A 19,851-nucleotide genomic window follows, 5' to 3' on the forward strand; every position below is an offset into this window, starting at 1 on the left:
TCGGGCCGGAAGCCAGGCTGGGCCACGTCTGCGAGGTCTGAGTGAGCTGTTTTGCTGCGCCACTGTGCGGACGCACCTCGCTTGTCGGGAGGACGCTTTTTGCTTCAGACCTAGGTGAGCGGGCATGGAGAATGCGGGGCCGCTGCGGGTGGGGGTTCCGAGGCTGGGGATGACTGCTCGAGCTACCTGTCCTCCACTCCTCGCGGCCCCGGTGCCTGAGGTCCTCACGCTGCAGTGCAGGGGGGGGCGGGGGGGGCACGAGGAATCCGGAGCTGGGAGCTGGATGCATCACCGAGAGTGGCAGTTTGAATGAAAGAAGCAAACACTGTTGGGACTTTTAATAAACACTCCCATACCTAATTGAAATTAATTCTAGAACTGCAAATGCATTAAAGGGTGGAAGCATGCTGTTGTTAGATGATTGTTACTTTCCTTTGAGAGGGTTCTGGATTTCATAGGATTGATGCCCTTATGAATAATCATACTTTACTAACTGGTCAGCTTTTTACAAAAATACATTCGTCCTTGTGAAAAAAAGTTTGATAACTTTGGAGCGAACTAAAGTAAAGAGTCAAGAGTGGTCTCTTTTACTAACTGGAGAAACGCAAACATTTCCCAACATTTCTGGGAGTGTTGTGTATGGAAGCAAGCAGGGACTGTAAAGCTAGGAGGTGTGGCTGTTAGTGGAGAGACAGCACCCCCTCTCTGGGCAAACTAGGATAGAGCTGACCCAGGAAGTACAATTTGTGGCTCTGCAAATACACTTGGCTGAAGTGGAAAACCCCGAGTTGAGTTAATTGGAGGTATCCCACAGTATTAGGGGGACTCATTTATTTTTAAATGACAGGCCAAAAACAGCATCATGGACGTTAGTTGTTTGAGACATTACTTTAGAAGGCTGCGGTGTCTGTCTTTATGAAGATTGGAGAGCCTTCTGTGACTTGGCCTTGCTGATTTGGGAGGTCCCAGGCCAGAGGAAGTAACTGCACTTTGCTTTTTCCTTTGGGACTGTTTCTTCCTAGCTTGGGAGGAATGGCAAAAGAGCCACAGGGACCTGAGGATCTGACCTTCAGCCTCTGTCTTTCACTGGCCACTCAGTAGACTTTATATTATTAACTGAGGCCCACATCTGAGTTGACCATTGTGTAAAATAAAATGATCGTTGATCTTCTAGGAGTCTCTGACTGTAGATGCGATGACATTGTTTTAGGAAAGTTCATTCTACAGACAAAGTGGAAGAGGAGTGGACAAGCTGGTGTCTCCCAATAGGTCCTGGAGTCTAGAGTTTAGGCAGGATCTTCTAGGTTAGTCTCACCCTGGGGCCTCCTTTTCTTTTCTTCGCCCTCCCAGGGCCCGAGAAACCAACGTGGCCCGTGGAACCAATGTGCTACATTTGAGTCGGCAGTCTGTAAACAAATGGTATTTGAAAGCCTTCCCTTTGTTATGTTCCCTTTGTTATTTTCCCTTTGTTATGTTTCTTTCTTTTGTAGACATGGACCTGGAGGCTGTTCGTAAACGCTCTGCGTTCCATGCCAAGCCCCCGGGGCTCATCCTTCAGTACGGGACTGCTGGATTTCGGGCAGATGCCCACCATCTTGATCATATCATGTTTCGAATGGGATTGCTAGCTGTCCTGAGGTCAAAGCAGACAGGATCTACCATTGGAGTCATGGTTACAGCCTCACACAACCCTGAGGTAACAAGGTGCTGTCTTTATTTATAAGACTAAGTCTAGCCAGGCAGTGGTGGTGCAAGCCTGTAATCCCAGCACTCTGGGAGGCAGAGGCAGGCGAATTTCTGAGTTCGAGGCCAGCCTGGTCTACAGAGTGAGTTCCAGGATAGCCAGGGCTATACAGAGAAACCCTTTCTAGAAAACGAAATCCAAAAAACCAAAAAAAAAAAAAAAAAAAAAGACTAAGTCTGAGAACCTTGAATCAAAGTCCACACACATTCTCTCCCCTCCCTTCCTCCCCTCCCCCTTTCCACCCCATCCCTTCTCTTTGTCTCTCTCTCTCTCTCTCTCTCTCTCTCTCTCTCTCTCTCTTTTTGAAACTAGGTTTCTTTATGTAGTCCTGGCTGTCCTAGAACTTGCTCTGCAGACCTAGGCTGGCCTCGAATTCACAAAGATCCTCCTGCCTCCACCTCCCAGTTGCCGGGATCAAAGGCAAGTACCACCATCACTGGCTCGAAGTCCACATTTTACTGCTGCTAATATGCCTCCTTCTTTGTCTGCACCTTTGGGTTTGAAACAACTCTCGTTGCTGCCATCTGATTCAAGACTGAGCTGGGTGTGGAGGGAATGGGATGAGGCTATTTTCTTGGAGAGTGTCCAGATTAGAGAAATAACAGAATGTCCTTCCGAGTTTGGATGGAGACACTCTCAGTAATGATAGCATCACAAGGAACTGAAGGGGCAGTGCCTGGGCACTTGGCATTGGTGCCAACTGGTACCCAGGGCAGTTCTCAGCCATCAGCTGGGTGAACTACAACAATGGTTCTTCTCTAGTAGCTCCACTGTGTGCTCCCATAAGTTTCTTTCTCTTTTAAGGAAGACAATGGTGTGAAATTGGTTGATCCTTTGGGGGAAATGTTGGCCCCTTCCTGGGAGGAGCATGCCACCTGGCTGGCCAGTGCTGAGGAGCAGGACGTGCTGAAAGTGCTTGCTGCCATCGTGGAGAAGGAAGCCGTGGATGTGCAGCAGAACGCCTTCGTCGTTCTTGCTAGAGACACCAGGTGATGGATGATGAGCGTTGTCTGTGCACATGCAAACATCCTTGCAGGATCCTGTCAGAGGGGAGGCAGGATTAAGAGAGGCCCCGTTCACGCTCCACGCCTCACGCTCCACGCTGTGTCTTCCTTTCTAAGTGGCGCGTGGAGGCTAAGTTTGGGTTCCCAGTCCCTGCAGTCATAGAGTTCACGTAATCTGAGCAGGTTTGCGGTCTTTGGAGGTTCCGTCTCCTCAGTACGACGATGGCGAAGCAGTGTTTCTGTGAGTGGCCCAGGAATCATCTGTGCTAAGTAGCCACGTCCCAGTACACAGGGAGTGTGACACCGGTGGATTCATTCCCCTCTGCAGAGCCAGGGCCTCCATGATTGCTTTTAACAAGTCACACATGAAGGTTTTGTCTGTAATCTGTTGCGGGTTCAGATGTTCTGTCATTTCTCCATTCTGGAATTCACTGGAAACAATATTTTATAGTCTCTGTGTTTGTCATGCTCAGCACCTTTTGCCTTAATGAAAGCTTACTTTGTTTTTCAACATTGGGTTAGATGTATACCCTGAAACAGTAGTTTTCTCTTTTATGCAGCTCTGGCTTCATCCAAGTCTTCTTTGAAGGATATACCTTCTTCTCCTGGTAGCTGGGACCTTGTTTTTACCCAGTGTCTTGTTACTAGAAGGTTTTGCAGAAACCATTCTCTCATTAGGCCCTTAGGCAGCAGATGTGCTAAGTGATTTATGTCCTTGAGTCATTATTCTCCCGAGGTCCGCTCTTACCTGTAGTTACATAAAGATTTGCTTGCTTCTCAGGTAGATGAGTGATTTGTTCTGACTCTATGAAATGAATGCCAGGTTCCATGCACTCAATCGATTTAAGGCTCCCATAGTCCTACACTCTGTGCTTTCGGTATTGATTGTCATTCTTACCTAAGACACATGCTGCTATAGTCAAACCAGGTGCAAGTGAGGTCCTTTATATCTTTTAAAATATTCTTCTTATTGCTTATTTATGTGTGTGTTTGTGTGGATGTGGATTTGCTAGAGAAGGACAGGTGTTTTATCAGATTTCTTTGAGTTTGAGTTCCAGGCAGTTGTGAACTGCCTGTGTGGGTGCTGGGATTGAACTCAGGTCCTCTGTAAGAGCCAATTTCTTCATCTCATTTATACTCCCCCCCCCCACTGTTTTGTTTTTCTTTCTAGTACTGGGTATTAATCTCAGGGCCTCATGTACACTAGGAAAACACACTTCTACTCAGCTGTAGTCCTGGCCCCCTTTTAAATTCTGATTTATCTTCACAAATTTACTCAGGCTGGCCTTGAACTCTGTATTGGAAATAGGTCATGAACCTAGCGATCCTGGTGCATCAGCTTCAGTTAGAGGTCTGTCTCATCATACCCGGCTGGCTCTTTGTAGTTTGTAAATTCGAAAGCCAGAGTTTTCTAAGAAATCAACCTATGCAAAGGCACCTATGCAAATGTTGTAATTTACCCAGTGTTTGTTTTATCTGGGTACAATGAGCATGTTATTATTTTGAAATTCTTACCACACACGCACACTTTCTCCATTCGCCTTCCTGTTTGCTGACTCGGTTTCGTTTCTTTCCTTCCGCAGGCCCAGCAGTAAGAAACTTTCCCAGTCTGTCATAGACGGGGTGACTGTTTTAGGAGGCCAGTTCTATGGTATGTAGTTCTAGGTTAATCATTAAATTGTTTTTAAATTTCAAAAGTAACACATACTTAAAATTTGGAAGTTACAAAACAATAAAAATTCAGAAATTAATTCCTAGATAAACCAACTTTCAAAATATTACAAATTTACCCACAAGGTAGAGCATATTGAATCTTTTCTGCTTGTGATACCTTTTGCCTGGTAGATTTTCTCACAATACCAGTATACAGGTATCTAAAAACACAGTTAGATTTTACTAATCATAAATCATAAAGAAACTTATTATAAAACAATTCTTATTTACACATATAATCTTAACATTGTTTAAGGATGACAGGAAATTCACATCCCAGTTAGAAGCATGTGCTGATCTGCTGTTACACCGAGAGCTCAGTCTTGGCTGCATGGTTGGCTCTGTAGGGCTGGGAGCATCGACAATGTTTTCCAGAGTTTATGGATATTTTGATTATCACCAGTTCTGAGAATGCTGCATTGTCTTCATGCCCAGTAGAAGTACGTTTATGTAAACTAGACGTATGTTTAGGCCCATTTCAGAAATGGTCGCAAATCCTGTTCTGATTTGAGCTGTGCTCCCTCAGCGTGCTGCTTCTGATTGGTCACCTGGCCAATCCTTAGTCTGTTGCAGGAGGATCTCTTTAAATCCAAGATGCTGTCTCCTATACCAACCTGAATTTAGATCGCTGGATCGTCTAGATCAGCGTTTCTCAGTCTGGTTGAAACCTTTTGTGGGGTATGTGGGGGTGTGGGGGGCATCAAGTGACCTTTTCACAGGGATGGGCTAAGACCACCAGAAAACAGATAATTATGATTCACAACAGTACCACCATTTCAGTTAGGAGATAATTTTGTGGTTGGGGTCACCGTAACACGAGGAGCTGTACTAAAGGGTCACGGCAGAAGGAAGGTGAGACCCACTGCCGTAGAGCATTGCAGCCCCGCCCTCAGTCTTCTTGATTGTTTTGTCCCCAGAATAGTGGAGCCTCATTAAGGGATTTTACACATAAGAATAATATGGCCAGTTTTACTTTAAGCCTTAATTTAGTCAGGGTTTTACTGCTGTGAGCAGACACAGTGACCAAGACAACTCTAACAAGGACAACAGTTAATTGGGGCTGGCTTACAGGTTCAGAGGTTCAGTCCATTATCCTCAAGGTGGGAGCATGGCAGCATCCAGGCAGGCATGGTGCAGGAGGAGTTGAGAGTTCTTCATATTCCTCTGAAGGCTGCTAGAAGACTGGCTTTTAGGCAGCTAGGAGGAGGGTCTTAAGCCCACACGCACAGCGACACACCTACTCCAACAAGGCCGCACCTCCTAATGGTGCCACTTCTTGGGCCAAGCATATACAAACCGTCGCAGACCTCCACTGGCTATTGTATAGAGAAGGAAATTCAAAGGAAAAGAGACCAGGGAGGCTACTCCAGCGTACGCAGTAAGCGCTTAAAGACACGAGCAACAGGAAATCCTGAAACTTCTTGAATTCAACGGACTTCAGGGTTTGGTTAAGGCTAGAGCTTTGAAAAATAACTTAGATTTGTAGGCTGACCAGGCAGGTACAGGACATGTCCTTATGATTATCGTTTTGGGTCTGGAGTTGTTCAGAGATTCATGAGCCTGGCCATGGATACATTTTAAAAAAAGAAGCTTTATTCATAAACTGGCACCAGGTCTACACCTGAGATTTGGAATTCCCAAGGTGTAGCACCCATATACATTAGTCAGGGGTTTATAAAGGTGGCAGAACCCACAAGGCTGTGTCTCCTGCCTTTATGCTATGGGACAAGCAAGGTTGTATACAGCAATGTGTGTTATCTTACATGAACAACAGTTTCATTAAATTGTATAAGACCATGCAATTACATGAACAGCTCTGGGTACTCTGGGAGTTATCTGTCCTTGGGAAAGTGGAACTTCCAAGTTAGAGGCATTTTTGTTTTATAGGTTTCTTAACCACAGTAATTAAAACATGTTAGCTATCACAGTATCAGTAGATATTTGTTCATCTGAATATTTTGAAAGTTTTATGGTTTTTTTTTTCTTTCTGAGATTCTGGTATCAGCCATGGTTCAGACTGTTGAACCACCAAACTTGTGGGTAGAAAGAGAGGCTTATTGGGGTCGGAAAGACGGGGTAGAGGTTGGTTGGGATTGGTGGTGGTAGGCACAAAAAGAAGAGCAAAATGGTGGAAAAGCAAGTGGATTTTGTATTCTAGGCACTGGAGTGGAGGTCTGAGCCGATGGTAAGGTGGAGCTAGGTGCCTGAGCTGCAGGTGCTTGACCTTTGTGGAAGGTTAAGGCAGGTGCTTGGAGGGTTAGTGGAGGTTCCAGCAATCTCTTCCTCCTCAGAAGATCTGCTTTTGCAGTAAGCAGAAACTCATCTTTTAGGCCCATTTACTTGATACCAATGACAGTCATCTGTAGGTTGGTGTCAACAGCACCTTTTTGGGGGTTGTGGGGGTGTTGGTTGGGTCTAACATTCTTATGATATGAATTTATGTGAGCTTCTTTTGTTGATGACAAGTGAGTGAGCAGAATGCCTTCTGTATGTGTGGCAGATTACGGCCTATTGACCACACCTCAGCTGCACTACATGGTGTATTGCCGGAATTCCGGAGGCCGGTATGGGCAGGCCACCGTGGAGGGCTACTGCCAGAAACTCTCCAAGGCTTTTGTAGAACTTATGAAACAGGTGAGATATTTTTCCATTGTGATAAGAATTTCAAAGGTGAATAAAGCAATTCAGTTGGCCAACAGCCCAATTTACATAGTTTAACATTTCTTCCCCCAAATGTGATGGATCACCAGTTTCTCTGTTAGAGCACAGGCTCTGATCTGGGTGTACTGGTGAGTGTATCCTGGGAAACCTCATGGTGTCTGCTTGTGCTTATCGGTGGTCACTGAGATGAACCTGACTATAATGTAGATGTCACTGGCTTGAGAAGATCCTGGTAGGAAGGACTGTTTTAGGTAGACTTTAACCCTGGAGTCATGTGCAGGGTATGAGTCACTGACTGGTTCTAACAGAACTCAGGTATTGGTGTGGAGGTTGGTGAAAGTCTGACAATTATAAAACAGAAAATATCCTGCAATATGCCTGGTGATATCACATGCTTTGCAGAGACTGGCTAGTGCAGTCAGACATCCGTGTGTTCACTGCACGGTTAAATGGCTGTTAAAGAGGCATCCTTTAGTGGGTCCTGCTGCATTGAGGTTCAGGTCAGATGCTGTGAACCTTTCTGTGAGTTGTTCACTCAGTGACACTACCACTGCGTTGCTCAGGTTTATTTGTGTTATGTCATTCCTGACTGTATGTACATGTTTTCTGAGGTAAATTACACATGTCCATGGAAATAACAGGATCTTTTCATATATCCATGCATACATGCATGCATACACTTTGATGACTTAATGTTCTCCTTCCTTGTGTCTGTTTCTATTAAAGGTTTCCTACAGTGGAGATGGAAGGAGATTGGTTAAGGTTGACTGTGCCAATGGCATAGGGGCCTTGAAGCTCAAGGAAATGGCACAGTACTTCTCCCAGAGCCTGTCAGTTCAGATCTACAATGACGGCACCAAAGGGCGCCTCAATCACCTCTGCGGTGCTGACTTTGTGAAAAGTCAACAGAAACCCCCACAGGGTATGTCACAGCAGCTGGGTATGCCACTTAGAGCCCAGGCGCTTCCTCAGCTTCCTCAGCTCGTGCTCGAGTGAAGAGTCAACACCACCTGCCCTGGCTCTGCCACCTCTGGATCCTTAGAAATCTTCCCACTCCTGAGTGCGGTTCGAATCACGGTCAGCTCCTGCCGAAAGGACTGGCAGAAAACAGCACTTTCGACTGCCAGCTCTCAAAGCTGAGACCTCCTCGGAATCAAGTGCCGTGTCAGCACCCCTTCTCATTTAGGGTCCAGGGTGGGCAGCGCTGGGATGGAAATTCCTATTCCCATTGAGGGTTTAACTGTAGTAAAGCGGTGGAATGCCCTGTTACAGACTTTAGGATGCTCTCTGGTAACCTGGCCAGGCTTGCAGATGGGCTTGGAGCCTGTGTTCAGTTGCATTTTCATTTCACTGTTGGATAACTGGTTTCTCTGTCCACACCAGCGACCAGCTGTCCCCACGCATTCATTACACATGAGCCTCCCCCTCTGCAGCCGCCCTGGCCCTGCACTTGCCTTTCTTGTGAGGACTGCTGTGCTTCTCTGTAGTAGACAGTAAGATTTTAATTTATGCAGTCTTCCCAGTGTAGTGCTTGCTTTGATATTACTTTACTTGCCCTGCAGTTCTAGACTTTCATCCATCTGTCTGATTGCTGAGGTCTCTACTTCTGTGGCTTTCACCCAAGCCCTCTCGCCAGCAGGCTGTGTGGACCCGCAGGCAGCAAGGCTGACAGGGTCTTCTTAGGCATCCTGCTGCTTCCTGTTGTTTTTGTCTCTGCTGCTGTCGTTACAGGACAGCAAGATTTTCTGATAACTCTTGGTATAATAGTTGAAGTTTCAGTGAGCAAATCCTTAGTGAATTCAAGGGAGTTTAATCTGTGGTCCTATTTACTAGCATTTCTGGCTACCTTTAGTATAAGCAGATAAAACACATCCATTAGCATTAAACCAGTTGGGCACAGCCTTTAATCCTAGTACTCAGGAGGTAGAGGCAGGCAGATCTCTGAGTTTGAGGCTAGCCTGGTTGGTCTACAGAGCAAGTTGCAGGGACAGTCAAGGCTACACAGAGAAACCATGTTTTGAAAAATGAAAAAAAAAAAAAGAATTAAATCAGAGCTCATAACTTACCTATTTTTGATTTTTATTTTCATATGTAAAGGACAACATGGTTCTAAGTTGTGTTTAGAAATCTCTGTAACTTTCAAAAAATTATATGGGAAACTTGCCTAGCCAAACCAACTGGTCAATAAAAATTTGTTTTAGTAGAATAGCACATTTCAGCATGAATAGATTCAATAAAAAGCAGGTCAATAAAAAGCACCAGTAGCTCAGCAGGTGGCTTACACCTTTAATCCCAATACTCAGGCAGGTGGCTATTGAGTTGGGAGGCCAGCCTGGGCTATATAGTAAGATCTATCTTCAAAAAGAATACCAGTAGGCCAAGTGGACATTAGTATTTAAAACTGGAGCATTGGGTTGTTATTTGGAAGGGATCTTTTAAAACATCTCTTCAAATAGGCGATGTGCTGTACGGTAGCAATAATATTAATTTTGATCTTCTATATTGAAAAAATGGTTGAGTGTTAAGAGAAGCTCTTGTATTTTCTGTAGTGCGTTTTCTCCTCATTTCTTCGTCGGGTGCACTTTAACCCCCTGTGTGCTAGGGATGGAGATGAATCCCGGTGAGACGTGCTGCTCCTTCGATGGCGACGCAGACAGGATCGTGTATTACTACTGCGATGAGACTAGTCACTTCCACCTCATAGATGGAGACAAGATAGCGACGTTAATTAGCAGTTTCCTTAAGGAGCTACTGCTGGAGGTAGGGTGGGGCTGGGGAGCACTTGCACATGGTCATCATGAGCATCTCAGCCCCACTGGGTCTGGGCAGTTCCTGAGATTTGTGGCCTGAAAATGAAAACAAGTGGCAGTTGCAGCCATTTCGACCTGGGGCATTTGCTTTCATTGCAGTAAAAGGAATGTTCTAGATGATTGTATGCATGCTTCTCTTCTTTATACTGGCTTGGCTTTATCTGGAACTTTCTGAAGTTTTGATTTCTTCAAAACTGATGACTCATACATTACTGAGAATACCATCATTACTGTAAAGTATAAAATTATAACAAATAGTACCTGGTATAATTATTACTGTTATTATGGCAAGTTTAGTAATGTGTTTATTTTCCTTTTGGAAATCTCCCTGAACCTAGTATAACCATAGTTGGAAATTATAATCTGGAAAAGATTTATTAATAATTTACAGAGATTGCAGATTGTCTTAAAGAGGGTTCACGATGAAACAGTGCTTGTGGGTATTTTAGACTTATTTTTCCTGGTAGTAAATGATTCCATTTAGAGTGCTATTTTAAACCAAGCCAGTGCAGAACTGGCTGATTCTGGGGTCTTTACAACTCTCAGAGGCTCCCCTGCCTTTGATTGTGAGTTAAACATCACTGTCTCCTTCCAGATTGGAGAAAGTCTGAACATCGGTGTTGTCCAGACAGCATATGCAAATGGGAGCTCCACACGGTACCTTCGGGAAGTTATGAAGGTATCCCATCAGCCTGTTTGGGTCTTTTCACAATAGTGTGGTAAGATGATTCTCTGAGGAGGATAATGTTACTCCAGCGTGATCAGTGAATAGCCACTGTCCAGGTGACGGGGATCAAAAGACTCTGACATCTCTGGTGCAAAAGGGAGGGAGGGAGGCTTTCACCTTGGAGCCTTTGCTGTAATGTCAAAAACCTGTGAATTCCAAGGGCTTATAATGAATGCAAATCTTTTAGGGCCTGGAGATTCCTCTTTCAAACACAAACCTAATATTGCCCCTAGATTTTTCATTGTGATAATCAAAGACCTGGAAAGCACCTTTGGGAGGAAGGGCATGTTCTGCCTCAGTGTGAAGGCAGATAGCCCATGGTGGGAAAGGAGTAGCAGGAGGAGTGGGAGGCAGTGGAGACATGGGGACACTCAGGAAGTGAAGGTAGAAAAGTGGGTCCCCCAGTGACTGCCTTTCTTCAGCGAGGCTTCCCTCCTCAAGGCCCACTTGATGTATAGCTGTGCTCAGGTGAGCCTGACAGGTTAGGTTTGGAGAGAATCTATCAGTGGCCCTCTGTTGTGTAGACAGTGTATATGAAATGGAATGTGTCTGCTTGGCTCTTGGAGCAGGTGAGGAGAACGTTTCCTGTCCGTGCAGTCATCTCCTTAGCACCATCTAACATGTTCATCGTGATCTTGCTTCGCAGACCTATGCCCCACTCTGGAGGGGAGTGGGCTGGGCACTTTCTGGGCTGATTGGGAGTTTGCTTCTACTTGTCTTTCCAACATCTGCTAGGGAACCAGAATCTGCCTGCTCAGAATCTGGGGTTCATGGACAAGTTGGAAGCTGTTTGGTTTTCTCCATCTCACTGGTGGCTAAATTTTTCCAGCCTTTTGAAAACCACTTTGAATTCCTTCAGGTTCTGGGCAGAAAAGTGAGTAAATACAGCAGGTGAGGGACTGAGAAAAACGCCTGGACAGCTGCTCTCAACTGTAGCCAGTCTTCTAAAGAAGTGAATGGAATTTGATGTGGATTTCCTGCATTTCAGAGAACAGTAGCTGGTCAGAACATCACCAAGGCTGCTGGCTTCTGCCCTACTCTAAATATATGGTTATAGCAGCTTCACTCCAGGGTTTTCCAGGGTTAGTGCTTGACCCTAGGACACATTCTGAGAAGTGCAGTAATTTGACACGAGTTAGTGTCATTGTGTGAACCTACAGTGTCTTCAGCTAGGATGACCAGGCATCATGAGGAGACTTGATCTTCTGGTATCACCGCAGCACCCAATCTCTCTCCTTGACAGGATGTTGTTAATGCAATGCATGACTGTTTCAGCTGGAAATTTCATTTACACATCAGAACTATTTACTTCTCAGCCCATTTTCCTTTTGGATTAAGTACTTTTGGCTTTTGCCATCCTATTGTTTCTCAAGCAACAAATGCTGACTTTACTTGATGTCTGTCTTGTAGTTTTATTTCTGTCGGTCAGTTTTTTCTTAAATCTGTTGGGCCTACCATTCATAGCCTATTGACTGCTGCTGATCCAGTCAGGGTTACTTATTACTGTCTATGACCAGTCTTGAAAGTCTAACTGGCCTTTTGTTGTTCTTTTCATTTTAATTTTCAAGACAGGGTTTCCTCTATATAGCCCTGGTTGTCTTGGAACTCACTCTACTTGTCCTCTGAGCGAGCACTGGGATCAAAGGTGTGTGCTACCACACCCATGCCCAACTGGCCTTTCTTAACTTTCTAAACCAATAAATAGTTGGCAAGAAGGAATCTTCAGACTCTATCTAGCTTGCCAACTGTTTATGAAAGTTCTATTGGAATTGAGCCATATTGGAATCCTGTATATTTGTTTACATGAGGTCTGTGGCTTCCTCTGCACACTTCAGAATGTTTGTGCAAGACCATATAGCCTGTATAGTATTTACCATCTGGTCCTTCATAGAAAAGAAAAGCAGACCCTTTTGTCCATACCACAACTAAGGCAACCTCTGTAAACAGATGATGCCACATCTACTTGGGATCATTCTCCACGTGGGTGTCTTAAACCTTTATTGTCTTTGACACCAGAGGGAGGTTGTAGATTTTGTTCATTTTTGGAATAATAGCTGTAATAAGTGTTTGATTAACCACTGTCTTTCTTTACTGTGTTGTAGGTACCTGTGTATTGCACCAAAACTGGTGTCAAACATTTGCATCACAAGGCTCAAGAGTTTGACATCGGAGTTTATTTTGAAGCTAATGGGCATGGCACAGTAAGTTCTCTTAAAGCTGTCAACTGGCCCTGGCTGGCACTTTTCTGATAATGGAGTTCTGGTTGGTTAACTGTCTAGGTAGGAGTAAACTACATGATCTACGTATACTTTTTGATATTGTAAATTTTCTAAGACTTTAATGATCTTGTATGCAGAATGTAGCTAGGAGAGCTTAGTTGGGTATCCAAGTATGAAGTCTGGAGTTTGATAGGTGCTGGGGAGGCAGAGACAGGCACATCCCTGGAATGACTGACCAATCAAGTTAGCCTAATCTGTAAGCCCTTTAATGGGAGATCATATATCAAGAACAGTCCTTGATGAATATCTAAAGGCTCAGACCTGGCCTCAATATACATAAAGACCATCCAAATAAATTTATTGTGTTTTTTGGATGGTAGACATACACACCATCCAAAAAACACAATAAATTATTTTAGAATGTATTATTCATCTTAAAATATTCCTACTTCTTGCAGAACTATGATGAAAAGTTTCATTGAGCCTAAAGTATATATAAACATTTCCTAGTAGAGGACTATTCTGGAAAAAAAAAGTCAAACATAATTCACGGACTCTAAAAGTCACTATTTTAAAGATTATAATTACTTTTTAGATTTTTAAGGTTCAGATTTTATTTAAAAATGTCTTTATACATCGCCTCATTTCATGAGTAGATCTGAGGTAGACATCAGAATATTTGAATGTAGTTTAAATGATTCTCTTTACTGTTTCCAATTTGCTTTTGGAAGAGCCAGTAGTATATGGAGAAAGAGAATTTGTTCCTATAAAATGCAACTAAAATATAACTCCAGCACTTAAGTGGAAGAGGTTTCTGTTGGATCTGTTCAACTTTAGTCATTATAAAGAAAATGGATGTCTTTCAGTAAAACTTTACAAAAACCATCAGGCCACCCTCAATCTTATTTTACCAAGTGTCTGTTTCCTTGAAGGGTTGAGCAGTGCATGCTAACCTCAGCACTGGCCTTTTTAGGGTTACAAAGGATGGTTGTGGCATTTCAAAACATGTCTATGGTGATACGTATCTGTGTGCTGCACTGTGGTGCAGTGAACTCTTTCTGATGTTGCCTATCGCATATCGTTCTGTGGCGCCTGCTGTGCATGGTTCAGTGTGCGTGGAGGACACAGTGAGCTCATACATTTTAGTTTTTGTCAAGTAGTAGTGCCCTCTTTTAAGTTAGTTTAATAATCCATAAACTGTTTCCTTAGTAATACCTCTTGTGCTCTGATTTGATGTTAATATTAATGGCAGAATAGGGTACCATTATTTTTACTTCAGCTTCTCCAGATTTTCTAGGAATGAAAGGTGACCTGTGACTGACTTCATATGCTTCCACCGCAGGCTCTGTTTAGTGAAGCGGTTGAAGTGAAGATAAAAAGACTAGCCCAAGAACTAGACAAGGAACAAGGAAAAGCAGCCAGGACGCTTGCGAATATCATCGATTTATTCAACCAGGTCAGACTGAGGAGGTGGCTGGCTGTGAGTTAACAGTAAGACACGGACAAGGAATTACGTAAAACGTGGAAACGTCCTGGCTTGGTGGTTTGTTTCTAATAGTGCTGCCCATGGTTGAGACTTAGACTAGAAATGAAACATTTTTATATGCCTCCTTTTCTTGATATCTTATCAAGAAAATGTTGAAGTTCAAGTATACTTAGTAGCTCCTGCGTTATATCTTTTGTATGTAGTGAACTTTTTCAAAGACAAGCTTGGGAAAATCCTGTAACATGTCCATGTTTGAGCAAGGTACATTTATGAGTCAGTGGAAGAGCAGTGTCCGAGTCCAGACAGACAGTGGAATCTGAGTGTCTGGTTTGGACTGGCCATTTTATCCACCTTGCTTTATAATTGTTGCAGTAATGCAGGAAGCATTTATCATTTCCATTTTACAGATGAAACAAAAGCAAAGAGTTGGTTCTAGCTTCAAGTGTATCTTGAACCAAAGCTCATTTTTTCTCTTAGTGCCATCAAGAGATCTGTTTGAATAATAGGATGCCAGGACTGAACCTTTATTGAGTTTTTATGTTACCCATGAGTTGGTTTAATCATCTGTGAATACCTGCAATTGTTACCTTCCATAGTTTTGTGTATCTCCTTAGTGTTCATGTTATTTACCACTCTCTGCTTAAAGACACACAGCTTGATTTTCCGAGGTAGGCAGTACTCATATGGGATTTACTTAAGGATGGCTAATATGCTTTGTTCTCCAATCTTGCAGGCAGCTGGAGATGCTATTTCTGACATGTTAGTGATTCAGGCTATCCTGGCTCTGAAGAAGCTGACTATACAGCAGTGGGATGCAATTTATGTTGATCTTCCTAACAGACAACTCAAAGTTAAGGTGATGAGAGAGGGAAACCTTTCTGAATGTAGCTGTTTTTCCAGTCTTCCCATGCCGAGTGTTTCCTGAGTGGGTTATATTTAATTTTAAATATATATGTATATATGTGTGTATATATATATATATGTTCTACGTAGGAAGAAAGGCCTTACAAATGTTTTCCCCACACTTTAACAAATAAGTTATTCTATACTCCCACTTTATAGGAGGGATTACGTGTGAATATATATCACTTGAAAAATATGAACAAATTTAAACAAAGTCACAAAAATTAATGTAACCAGCTTATACAGGTTTCTGCTTTCCTGTTCATTTGTTTTCACATCCAAGTCTATACTATTTTGAAGCAAAACAGATCAATAATCTCATCATTTTAACTGAAAATGTTGCTTTGGAATTAAGTTTTAGGATACATTCTTTTTTTGAGATTAGGCCTCATGCAGCCCTAGGTAGGCCTCGGTCTTTACCCTCCTGGCTGAGGAGTGGGGTTAGTGTGAGCTGCAGAATTTGTGTACTCTAAGGCAGAGAATTCCCTGAATGCATCTCAGATGAGCCCATATTCGATTTGGATCAGTCTACACATTCTTCAGTAGAATTTGATGAGGAATAATTACAAATAGGAAAGCCAGAATTCAGAGTGAAATGACTGCTGAGTATTTAGGAGATTCTTACAGCTCTCTTATAATAACTTGCTGCTTCTTACAGGGCATGGAAGTTATCTGATCAGTCCCGGGGCCAGACATTAGTTATTGGCCATTATTTTAATTGTAGCCCTGAGACAGTATGTGGAAATGTTCTGTTTGGCTAAAGGTAATTTTTTGCATACTGAAGAATTTTTTTTTAAGTAGTTGTATGAATGTTTAAAGTTGCATGGCATCCAGAAGTGGTGGGGCATGCTTTTAATCCCAGCACTCAGGAGGCAGAGGCAGGTGGATCTCTGAGTTCAAAACCAGCCTGTTCTATAGAGCAAGTTCCAGGACAGTCAGGGATAGAAACTGTCTTCAAAAACTAAAAATAAAACAGGAAATTTTATTATTGCAGTTTCTCCTCACCTGCGCTGGTGTCTCACTGCTACACTCTGTAGTATAGTAACCTGAAATGCCAGTCTGTTGCTCTGCGGGCAAGACTATTTTGAATAGGTTAAGGTTTTAGAAGTGAGTCTAACATAGTACCACACACACGTTTGTGTTCAGGTTGTGGACAGGAGAGTTATTAGCACCACGGATGCCGAACGACAAGCTGTCACTCCACCAGGACTCCAAGAGGCAATCAATGACCTGGTGAAGAAATACAAGCTTGCTCGAGCTTTTGTGCGTCCCTCTGGTACTGAAGACATTGTCCGAATATATGCAGAAGCCATCTCACAAGTAAGCTGGGATCAATCTACTGACAGAGTTTGAATCGAGGAGGAACACAGGGATGGAGAAAACACTATTTGTGTTTGGATCTCACTGAGATCTGTGAATAGAGTCCTTTAGTATATGAAGATTGAAAAATTAGTGAGTTTGTGGGAGGTGCATGGTTAAAGTGCATGGATTTTACATCCCCTTTAATTTGTTCTTTATTGCAGATTTTTGAGGGTGTGTTCTGGCTGTACAGGACTAACAAATCCTTAGTTTAGTTTGACAGGTGCTAATTTTTTTTTTTCCACATTTTTTTTTTATTTGATATAATTTATTTACATTTCAAATGATTTCCCCTTTTCTAGCCCCCCCCCACTCCCCGAAAGTCCCGTAAGCCCCCTTCTCTTCCCCTGTCCTCCCTCCCACCCCTTCCCAGTTCCCCGTTCTGGTTTTGCCAAATACTGTTTCACTGAGTCTTTCCAGAACCAGGGACCACTCGACAGGTGCTAATTTTAATGTATTATAGTTATTCTTTTTCCCTTTAATACTGTAGCTTGTGGAGGCAGCCACTTTTAGTATTTCCAGACCAACTGGTAATGCTTGCTTTTCTTTCTGTACTTTTGAATTACTTTTCCAATCTTTCTTTAGAGAACATTCTTATTCTTACTCTGGACCTGCATTTTCTACAATTCTGTCATTTGCTCTTTTTCTATACTGTGGTTGAATGCGGACTCAGGAACATCAGCAGTTACTTCTTTACATGGCAATGAGTATGTGATATAAATTCTAAGAATTACTTATGGAGGCATGGTTTTAAGTTATTTAATTTTGGAATAATTTATAAACTCAAGAACTAAAAATCTTATTTAGAAGAATCCAGCCCACTTTTTATTTAATTGTGGGCATTGGAACTTACTCCTGAAAGATGAAAAAGAAGTTATTTGAATACTGCTGTGAACCAGTCAGGAAGCATACCCTAGAACAGCCAGCAATGGATACAGGCCTGTGTCTCACTTCACCCTGTTGTGATTTGCAGGAAAGTGCAGACAGCCTTGCCTGTGAGGTGAGCTTGGCGGTGTTCCAGCTGGCTGGAGGCATTGGAGAAAGACCATAACCAACTTTCTGAAGACAAACTTGATATCCTGGGGAAACAGACTTCGGTTTTTATAACACTTTATAATACTGTTGGTACTAAGGCATTTGTAATCATGACATTAACATGTCATGCATATTAAGGGATTATTTCTAGATATGTTTTTAAATGCTACCAGGAAAAATATGTTTAGAACCTCTAAATCTTAGACTTAGGAATGAAGCTTACCTCTTACTTTAATCTGTATTAAGTTTTAATAGTTCGTGTGAATTCATATAGGGTATTAGGAAATTAAACTTTACTACCAACTAACTCTTTGCAGCGCCTTTGTGATTGCTTACCTAACCAAGATGTTTTGCAGCACCGACCTACCTGATTCAGATGGGGAGATTTTGTATGAATTCCCCATGCAGATCTTAATGTGAGGAAGAAATGACTGGCTTGTTTGTTTGCTTAGCAGCATCAGACTGGCAGGTGGCCCATGTCTCATTGCAGGGACAGAGCTCTGTGCTGTGCCCGCTAGAGTGTGTGGTCTAGGCTTCAGCTACTCTTCAGTGCTCAGGGAAGGGATTCAGCTCCATCTTACACATGAAGTCTCTGACAACGAAGTGACCATTCTAATACTAGGACATTATTAACCACAAAGAAAAAAAAACCCAACTTAATTAAATGAGGCTTCAGACCAAGCAGGAAAAAAGAAAACATGGTGTGTATTTTGCAGGTTTAAGACAACCCAAGACAGTGAAACAATGGACTATATATGCAAATATAGACCTCGTAGGCACCATCATCAGTATGAGCCACCTATATATTTAAACTTGATTCAGGTCACATTAAGACATAAGCTCTTATTTACAAATATTTAAATTAAATACAACCTGAATGATGCTTTGTTACATATACACATATATATAAAAGAAAAAGAAACTATACAACTCAGCAGTGTGTTTTACGTATTACATTTCCATTTAGGCTCTGGAGAAGCACTGGTGGTGGTCAAGTCTTTATGACTCCTTCCAGAAAGTCCTTTTCTATCATCTCTTCAATCTTTTGCCTGGCTTTGCTGGAAAGCGCTTTGTGATTCTCCAGTTTCATGTCCTTGTTTGGGAAGGAGTTTGAGTAGAGGATGGGGCTCCCTGAGTGTCCTCCACACCGGCTTGTGACTTTGCTATTGAAGACCTGGCTGAGGACATTGAAAAAAGGCAGCAGCTGCTCCATGTTGCGCATGGTGCAGAGGGTGAGCAGCAGGCGCCCTGGTTCCCAGCCCAGCGTCCTCCCTGAGCAGTCTTCCTCGGGGTTTTTCTGCAAAGAACAAAAAGGGCATTGTTACTAACAGGTAATGAACATCCTGTGAGAAATGGACACAAATGCTGGCACTACCTCACTCCAGACCTGACTAAGGCCCACTGGTTCTGAAGCCTTTGAGTGCCATTTGCTAATTTCACATCAAGGCACTTAACTACTGCTTTGTAGTAGTTTTTGACTAGATTGCAGATGATCTGGGACAAACAAAAAGATTCATATAAAGCTGAGGATGTCTAGACTCTAGAGCACTTTATATCCTTTACTGCTGATAAAAAAATAATCAATTTATGGCCTAAATTTACCATAAGGTGGTCACAGGATTAGAGTGCATACTTATTGTCAGCACTTTAGACAGAGATGAGGGGTTGACCTCAACATGAGTGACAGGCCCTGGCTGTATACAAGTTCTGCCCTTTATTTACTGTGCTGCACACAGAGCACTCTTGGTGATAGCATGGCAAAACCTTTTCTTCTACAGCTGGGAAGTCAATTGAGAATGAATGTAAAAAAGAGTACACATGGAGGGACCCATGGTTCCAGTTGCCTATGCAGCAGAGCATGGCCTTGTTGGACATCAAAGGGAGGAGAGGCCCTTGGCCTGAGAAGGCTAGATGCCCCAGTACAGGGGACTGCCAGGACAGGGAAGCAGGAGTGGGTTGGGGGTGGGATAGGCGTTTTCCAAAGGGAAACCAGGAAAGGGGATAACATTTGAAATGTACATAAAGAAAATATCTGTTTAAATAAAGAAAAAAATGTTAAAGTCCGCTAAATACCAACACCAATAATTTCTACATATTAACAGAGTTACTTTAAGTTGGCTGTGGCCACACATGGCTTATAATCCTAGCACTTGGAAGATGAGGCATGAGAGCCTTGAATATAAGATATAA

General features: G+C 42.9%; 2 protein-coding genes across 6 annotated transcripts in view; one reads left to right on the forward strand and one right to left on the reverse strand.

Annotated features, from left to right (window-relative positions):
- The first annotated feature begins 5 nt into the window (after positions 1 to 5).
- Positions 6 to 18,255, forward strand: Pgm3 (phosphoglucomutase 3). Its single transcript, XM_052187712.1, has 13 exons — positions 6 to 114; positions 1,491 to 1,696; positions 2,549 to 2,733; positions 4,332 to 4,399; positions 6,962 to 7,095; positions 7,849 to 8,044; positions 9,725 to 9,882; positions 10,528 to 10,611; positions 12,762 to 12,860; positions 14,221 to 14,334; positions 15,098 to 15,220; positions 16,414 to 16,587; positions 17,600 to 18,255. Exons 2-13 carry the CDS (start codon positions 1,493 to 1,495, stop codon positions 17,675 to 17,677), a joined length of 1,617 nt encoding a protein of 538 aa, XP_052043672.1. The 5' UTR covers positions 6 to 114; positions 1,491 to 1,492; the 3' UTR covers positions 17,678 to 18,255.
- Positions 18,256 to 18,347: 92 nt separating this feature from the next.
- The window catches only part of Dop1a (DOP1 leucine zipper like protein A), a 101,582-nt gene continuing 100,078 nt past the window's right edge, over positions 18,348 to 19,851 (reverse strand). For all 5 annotated transcript variants that reach the window (XM_052187710.1, XM_052187707.1, XM_052187708.1 and 2 more), the window contains one exon: positions 18,348 to 18,958. In XM_052187710.1, coding sequence (XP_052043670.1) covers positions 18,653 to 18,958 — 306 coding nt within the window. In that variant the 3' untranslated portion in view covers positions 18,348 to 18,652. The remainder of the gene's footprint in view (positions 18,959 to 19,851) is intronic.

The sequence above is a fragment of the Apodemus sylvaticus genome, chromosome 7 (assembly GCF_947179515.1).
Source record: "Apodemus sylvaticus chromosome 7, mApoSyl1.1, whole genome shotgun sequence".
In the NCBI taxonomy this organism is placed as follows: Eukaryota; Metazoa; Chordata; class Mammalia; order Rodentia; family Muridae; genus Apodemus; species Apodemus sylvaticus.